Here is an 8,724-nt window from a genome sequence, read left to right on the forward strand (position 1 = left end):
AATGAATGAATGAATGAATGAATGAATAAATAAATAAATAAATAAATCATGCAGAATGAAGACATGAAGAGAGTGGGCATGGAAAGACAAAATTAACCAAAGAATGCACTAAACTGGTTATCATTAGTTGGTCAAAGCTTGTGCTAGAGTATTAACCTCTTAATCTGCCTAGGAATATCTGTACAGTAAAGGGATGAAGCAGGGTTTGAATTCAGGCAGAAAATACTTGAACAGAAAACATGAGCTCATCAGTGTAAAGATGGGATGCTCTGAGACCAGTAGAGTTCAAGCTGACATCAGGCTTTTATTGTGAGCACCTAGTTTATGTACCACAAGATGAAGAAAGAATTGATAAGGAGGGTATTAGATAGTGCCCCCAAACTGTTCAACAACCCAATGATTACTGACAGAAAAACCCATTTCTCTTGCAGAATCTGCAGTGCAGAATTCCATGTTTTTATCAGCCCACATCAAAGAGAGAAGATGAACAATGTGACTGAATTTATTCTTTTGGGAATTACAAAGAATCCAGAGCTAAGAAAAATATTCTCAGTTTTATTCCTAATAATGTATGTAGCTACAATGTTAGGAAATGTACTGATTGTGGTAACAATAACCAGAAGCCCGGGTCTGAGATCACCAATGTATTTCTTCCTTAAGTCACTTTCACTCATGGAGATAACTTACTCTTCTATCATTACGCCTAAGTTAATTGTGGACTCTTTCTCTGAGAACATTTCCATTTCATTGGAAGTTTGCATGACTCAGCTGTTTGTGGATCACTTCTTTGGTGGTGTGGTGATAATCCTTCTCATTGTGATGGCCTATGACCGCTATGTGGCCATCTGTAAGCCTCTGCATTATATAACTATCATGAGCCCCAGAATATGCCGCTTGATGGTAGGAGGGACTTGGGTAGGTGGATTTGCACATGCAACCATTCAGCTTCTCTTTATGCATCAAATACCTTTCTGTGGCCCCAATATCATAGATCACTTTATGTGTGATTTATTTCCACTGCTGAAACTGGCCTGCATGGACACCTATATTCTAGGTCTCTTAGTCATTCTCAACAGTGGAGTGATGTGTATGGCCATTTTCCTTATTCTAACTGCTTCCTATGTGATCATCCTCTGCTCCCTAAAGTCCTGTAGTTCTGAAGGAAGGCGAAAAGCCCTCTCCACATGTACTTCTCACTTCACAGTTGTTGTGTTATTCTTTGTGCCCTGTATTTTCTTGTATGTCAGACCTGTGGTCACTTACCCAGTAGACAAGATAATGGCTGTGTCCTTTACCGTTATTGAGCCAATGTTAAATCCTTTGATCTACACCTTGAGGAACTCAGAGGTGAAAAATGCCATAAGGAAGCTTCTGATGAAACAGGGGACACTGGGTGGTCACTAGCTTACATGCAGGAAGTAATACTTCCCAGAAAACTAACAGAGATCTCCCCCTTGCATTATTCCACTCCACTGTCAATACAGCCCATTGACATCTTTCAAGCTTAATAACTAGGTAACGATGTCACTGCCCCAATATGCAGGCTAGTGTATTGGACCCAGCACACCAATCCATCAAATTTGTACTACATCTTTTCCCTCCTAAGTCCCTAGGCACACAAAACAAACCAAAATATAATCTATATTTTGAACAGTGTGAACCTTTTAAAGTTTAACAGTATTTGGCATTGCTATCTGACTTTGGGAATGCTACATTCTGAAAATATCTTACACTCTAAGGGACTGGAACTTCTGCTACACCTCATAGCCAGAGTAAATCTTGAAGTCACTTAAGAATTAAGACTGTTATCCTGGATTTCTCATGTAATCAACTTTTACAACCTCAGCTAATACATGACTACAATATTAAATTACATATGCTTGCATGTCTATGATCTGGACAATGTGTATTTCATTTGCTAATAGCAACAAATACAAAAGTTAAAATCAACTTCCTAATACCTTCCGTAAAGATTGAAAACAACTATTTATGAATGGTGATTGATAAACAATGCTGCTTATTATCTGGATCAGTTGGACTCAATTTGAGTCAGTCACTTAATTCCTTGTAAAACTTGGTTAAGATTTCTGTAAAGTATCCCATTCCTTCCTACATGTGATGCTTTCCATGTTGTCCAAATAAAAACATTGTGAAACCATTATTTTTTGTTAGGGACAGACACCCAGATACAATCACACACATGGAGATACCAATTATTCATACAGTCACAGGACAGACAAACAGACCCATCAAACACACATAAGAACAAAGAGACACATGAGCACAAACAGAAATACACGTATGTTAGATCTACATAGAATCACAAGACAACCTGCAGGCAAGTACAGATTCAGACTCATACAATAGACAGAGGAGTGAAAACACAAGAAGGATGATATAGAGAATTCAAATCTGGATTAATTCTTGGTTAAATGACTCCAAGAGAAGTGCTTATATTTCTTTCCTTAATGTGACACCAATGTATTATTAGTAACTCAGAGTTAATCACTAAGGATGTAATGCACACATCTGACAAAATAGACTTAAAATTAAAACTAGTCAGAAGAGATAAAAAGGGACTATTGTGGAATTATCTTTTTGTACACTGTGAAGCTGTGTCTTTGCCAAGGCACCTTCTGATTGGTTTAATAAAAAAGAGAGGAAGTATAGGCAGGAAAGTCAGACAGAGAAAACTCTGGGAAGAAGAAAAGTGATGTCAACAGGAGACACAAAGATAACAAGAAATGCTGGAGGATAGGTAAAGCCTTGAGCCACATGGCAATAAGTAGATTAATAGAATGGGTTAATTTAAGTTATAAGAGCTAGTTAGTAACAAGCCTAAGCTATGGCCAATATTTTATAACTAATAATAAGTCTTCTTGTGGTTATTTGGGAGCTTGCAGGTGGGACAGAAAAGTTCACCTACAGAGGGATACTTCATTCTGATCAAAGAAATAGTTAAACAATGAGACATTAGTATCTTAAATGTACATTGGATTTAAAGATACAGATTAACATAAATCTAGTATGAGTAGGTGACTGTAATACTCCATTTCCTGTAATCATCCAGGCAGGTCATCTAGACAAAAATTAAGCAGAAAAACTTGAGAACTAATTGACTTCATACATCAAATGGACATAATATATGTCTATAGAATATTCTAACCCAAAATCAAAGAATGCATTGTCTACTTATCAGCACCTGTAAAATGGAAGCTTTTCTAAAATAAAAATCCTCAGGCACAAAACAAATCTTTGCAAATTCAAAAAGACTGAAATCACTTCTTTTATCCTCCACAACCACATGCAATAACACTTAAAATTGATAGATTGTTTTGATCTCTAATAACTACACTAACTCAGAAATTAAACAACTCATTACTGAGTGATGAGTAGAACTTTCACTTCGCAGAATTGTGGGTGCCTGGCCTTGTTGGATCAAAATCATTCAAAATAACTATAGCGAACTAGAAGTGATAGTGCAGGTGTCTGGTCTTTTTATATCTTAGTCCTTCAAGAGATTGATAGCACCTATGTTGCCCTAAGTTCCCTCCACTGGCACCTCCATACACCGATTGAAAAAACAATTAACACTTTATATTTATTTCTTCATCAGTTTTTAATGTAAGATTTTAGGCTCAGTAGATTAATTAAGTATAGGTCCTCAGATTCAGGAGATTAACAGAAAAAGGCTGATTAACCATGTCCAGATATTATTAATCAAACAAAATAGTACATACATTCTTTGCCTTTTCCTTAAATCTCTTGTTTAATTTCTATCATTGTACCCTTGTAGCTATCCCTTTAAGAGATGAATCAGAATACTCTACAATCTGGAGCTGTTGTCCATCACCAATTAAGCTGACGAAGTCTTTGCCAAGTGTGACTTTTAACAGAATGCTTGTTCCTGAGAGTTTGCTTTGTAGTTTTTACTAACAAGTTGCTAATGAATATATATATATATATATATATATATATATATATATATATATATATATATATAGTGTGTGTGTGTAATGGGTAGTAGAATAGAGATGTAATAGAATAGAGATATAGTGGAATAAAGATGTAGTAGAATAAATATGTAGAGAACAATAAAGATGGAAGAACCAAAGAACACAGCAATAAAGTGCATATAGAATAAAAGACATTTGCCTCTATGTATGAAATTATTGTAGATATCTTTCACTTCTCCCTCATTCCTAGAAGGATTTCTGAGAGGAATCTGGGTAGGGGCTGAGGGCTAGTACGTCTCCCCTATGGTTTTCTGCCCTTTGACTTGGGTTTCTCTTCCTTCCTCTGTTCCTATTACCTTACTTCTGAGGTTTTTGTTTGATTTCCTAAATTTTTCATATCTATTATGAAAATTTTATTTTATTAGTGATTCAATTTCTATTTTCATGCCTTGCTCTCTTTTCATCTTTTTATGCCATTGTTTATTTATTTTTTCATAGATGTAGTTAATGGATTATTTCATATCCTCTTTAAGGACCTTAAACATAATCATAACAGTCATTTAGTACTTGCCTTGTGTTAAAGCTATAATGCATTTCTCAGATCTACTGTAGTTAGGTTCCCGGGTTCTGGTAGAGACATATTGTCTTGAGTGCTAATGATTGTGTTTTTGTGCTGGTGCCTATGCTTCTGGGTTTGATATTATTGAAATTATAGGTGTTGATATCTGGTCTTGTCTTTAGTGGGTGGGTTGCTATTACTTAGTTTCTTTTGTCTAATTTCTTTTGTCTCATGAATCATCAAAGTCTTCATTTTTTCTGTAGGCTATAAATACACACAAAAATACATGGAATAAAGTACTTAAAATGTGTACTACAAAATAGTTGTTAGATGTGGACCTTTTCTAAAGGGCCCCATAGAAATCCCTCCTAGTTTTCTTTCAAGCTGTGACCTCAAATCTGTTTCTCCCTATATTAGACAGATCTTCAATATTGTGGTTTAAATAAAATTAAGAGAAAAATTCCTTCTTTAGAAATTGTATTTTCAGTTTAAAGTTATGTATTCTCACATGTAGATTCTGAGGAAACAATGTTTTCCTTTGTACTTGGTATATTTACAATAACATCTCTCTTCAGTATTCACCCCTTGTCATCATATTATACAAGCAGTACATAATTTCCTCATGGATTGAAGAGTGGATCTCACATCAGAGGGCTCAGTTCTGTCTTTGAAAGTGCAATAGCAGTTTGCCTAAACTCAGACATACTGCTGCAGGGAATTTAAACTAGCCCGCTCACTGTGGACATCAGCACAGAGGCTACTCAGAAACTGAAAATAGATATCCAAATAATCCAGTGATAACACTCCTTAGACATACAACGTGAGGAAATCAAATTTAACATATAATAGAAATTGCATCTTCTTTATTCCAGCAATATCCACAATCAACATAATTATGGAATCAACAAAGGTGATTATCAACAGAGAAATACATGAAGAAAATGTGATATATGAGATTTTATGTAGCCTTAAAGAATAAACACTATATTGTTTAAAGGAAAATTGATGAACTAGAGATTATTATGGTTAGTAAATAAAATCAGTCAACACTAAATATGTTTTCTCTCTTTGGGGGAATCTATGTAGCTTCATAAGATCATATTTGAAAAATGAAAGTAGAAGTGAACCTGTCTAGAGAAATGGATGGAACTAAGAGCAGTGCAGAGAAAGAGAATAAGGAGAATGGAGGAAGAATATGGTTAAAGTATATTATATGCTTGTATGGAACTGCATTTATTAAACCCGGTACTATGAACAATGAATATACTCCAAGAAAGAAAATAATTCATGAGCATTCATCTTGTCTTCACTCTAAGTATAAAACACAATATATGACCCAATACAAATAGAATATACATGAGATGTCCCCTAAATTTTTAAAAATTGGCATGATAATATCTGAAAATATCATAGTCATTTTATATTTAAAGCACAAAGATAATTAATATCTGAACATAAGTAGTAGCAGCATGTGGAATTTCAGAGGTAGGATTATTAGAGTAACAAAACATCTAAAAATTATCCTCAATTGTGTGGGTGATAATAATGATCTGAGGAACACTGATCTTACCCATTTCTAGATCATTAGGTATAATACCTCCCCCTCAGGACATTTTCTAGTTCAATGTGCTTATTAGTCAGCAGTAATCATGAAATAACATTGTAAATGTAGGATATTAGTACTTTTCAACATTAAGCCAGAAAAGTATTTAAATTATTTAAATTTAATATCTAAAATGTAAAAATATTTAAATAATCCTAAAATATTTAAATTAATAAAAATATTAAAATATTTAAAATTATAAACATTTAAAAATATTACTTAAACATATTACTACACATATTTCTAAATTTGAAACATTTCCAAACTGTTACTCTTTTGAAGATAGAAATAATTTATTTCTTAATTTTCCTGAATAAGGTTCATTTTCAAAATTCTTAATTTTGACAAAATTTCAGCGATTGTCTGAACAGATAAGAGATTGTCAAAATAAATGATAATGACCACTGATACAAGGACCTTGGTATATGTCCTAGATAAGTAGTATTCTCTTTCTTCTGTATTTTCAGACAAGTAGATAACTGTGTAGCAATTGTTACAACTTAATATTGGAGTCAATAATTAAATAGGTGATACTAATATCATTATTATTTCTTTGTTTTATTTTCTATTGAAGTATTAGGCGACTCAGTTCCACTGTAGCTCTGCCTCTGGGAAAACCATAATCACTGCAGGAGTGGATGGGAATTTATTGGCAAAATGATTGGATCATCAGTCAGTAGAGATGTGGCCACTAAGGGATGTAAAAGTGATAAAAGCCCACATGCCTTAGAAATTTGTACCATTTACAATATTCACTATGACCTCTTTGTCCCCAAGTACATTACCCCTGAGGCAATATGTTACTGGTGTTTATTTTTAGGAAGATGCTTCAATAATAAGCTCAAAATACAGCTGAATGATGGACATGGTTTGATGAGGGATATTATAAAAAGCTGCTGGTTGAGTTTTGGAAAACTTTTCCTATGTAAAGGAAATTAAAGTCCCTTTTCCAAACTCAGAGCTATTTTCTCTTTAAGTACATGAACATTCAGAGCATCTGTTTTTAATCTTTCTGTGAGATTGTTAGAAACTCTATTCCTTTCAATATAACTTCCTTGTGGGACTGCATTCTCTGCTCATATTCAGATTCCTAGCTCTTCTGTAGAGGAGTCAACATGAGAACATCTCTGCTGGAGCTGTGTTTTTGATCACCTTGACCTAGATTTAAAGAATTACCTGGACAACCTTTTCTTTTACTTACTTACTGACATCATCCAGCTAACTGGCTTTTGTGGGTCACAGAGACCACAAAGAAATGAAATTGAAGGCATTTTTTAAAATTACTTGATTATTAAACATATTCTTATTAATCTGAGATACAGCTCAAGTTGTTACAATAACTGAATCAACCAATATACTCACAAATATACTTTTTGATGTGTCAGTAATTCTTTTGGGTGTTTTATTATGTGCACAAATGTGGTCTGATGATGAAGAGCCCTAAGCTATCAATAAAAATTTATAGTTTGAATTTTTACTTCTTTTTGGAAGTTGTCAAAAAGATCATATGTGAAAAGGATATGAAGGCTGAATTGCGACACCAAGCTGTGGTTCAGCTCCTGAACATGGTTATCACATGTCTAAGAGCTGCAATAGTAATTATGGAATATGGTGAATATGCGGTTTGAGGCAGGATACCATGGGACTGACAGCTATGTTTTGCTGGTGATACTTCCATTTCCAGAGGTAAGAATGCCATCTGACTTGCTGGGGAGCAATGGGTCAATTTAATATTATCAAATGAGTATGTGTATATATCAAAGATTTGAAGTTTAGTGGAATAGAATAAATTGATAATGTTTAAACATACCCCTAAAAAGCTAAAATTAACATTAAAATAATGAAAAATAAATTATTGCTAATATGGGAACTATACAGGTAAGATCTAACAAGTGCTTAGGATGATGGTAATAAAGAGAATGGTGGGAAATAAATGAGTGATGTAGAAGAAAAGGTCATGGATTTGTTGATAGAAAATCTAAGCAGAGATAGTGGGAAGGTGAGACAATTACATTTTTGAAAAGTAACTAGGAAGGGTGGTCAAAGACAATGCTTTTTATTTCTTTTATAGACATGTAAATAGTTACATGGTAATGCACAGAGTTCTTAGAATAGCTGCACTAATAAGAGTACAATCCTGTGGAAACACATGTGTTCAGATATTATGTTGCAATTTCTAACTTAAAAATTAAGAGAGATCTCATGTCTATTGTGAGTATTTACAATGGGTCAATTTACTGTGTTTTATATTTAGAAAGATTGAAGACAAAATGAATACTTATAATTTTTTTCTTTCTTGGTGTACATTTATCATCCATAGTAGTGGGTTTCATTAACACAATTTCATACAAGGTAAAATATACTTTGAGCATATTCTGCCCACATACTCATTTTTCTCTTCCTCCCCACTGCTCTTAGTTCTAACCATTTCTCAGACAGGTTCACTTCTTTATTTACCTCATTTACTCATACATGTTCGTATGAATCTACATGAAATCTAGACTGCACAGGGGCTGTTTGCAGGATTGAGTGTTCAGTAGTCAGTAAGTAGTCTTGTAGAGAGTTGACAATGCTCACTCTGACTCAGGGCTTTGCCCATTGCAACA

General features: G+C 34.0%; 1 protein-coding gene across 1 annotated transcript; it reads left to right on the plus strand.

Moving 5' to 3' along the window:
* Positions 1-336: 336 nt before the first annotated feature.
* On the plus strand, positions 337-1,404 carry LOC102917830 (olfactory receptor 4C6-like). Its single transcript, XM_006995010.2, has one exon. The coding sequence runs from the start codon at positions 337-339 to the stop codon at positions 1,402-1,404; it is 1,068 nt and encodes a 355-aa protein (XP_006995072.2).
* Positions 1,405-8,724: the final 7,320 nt, after the last annotated feature.

This window comes from Peromyscus maniculatus, chromosome 4 (genome assembly GCF_049852395.1).
Source record: "Peromyscus maniculatus bairdii isolate BWxNUB_F1_BW_parent chromosome 4, HU_Pman_BW_mat_3.1, whole genome shotgun sequence".
In the NCBI taxonomy this organism is placed as follows: domain Eukaryota; kingdom Metazoa; phylum Chordata; class Mammalia; order Rodentia; family Cricetidae; genus Peromyscus; species Peromyscus maniculatus.

Excerpts from the sequence above, each read along its gene's own strand:
- LOC102917830 (XM_006995010.2), top strand. The coding sequence starts at position 337 with ATGAAGAAAGAATTGATAAGGAGGGTATTAGATAGTGCCCCCAAACTG.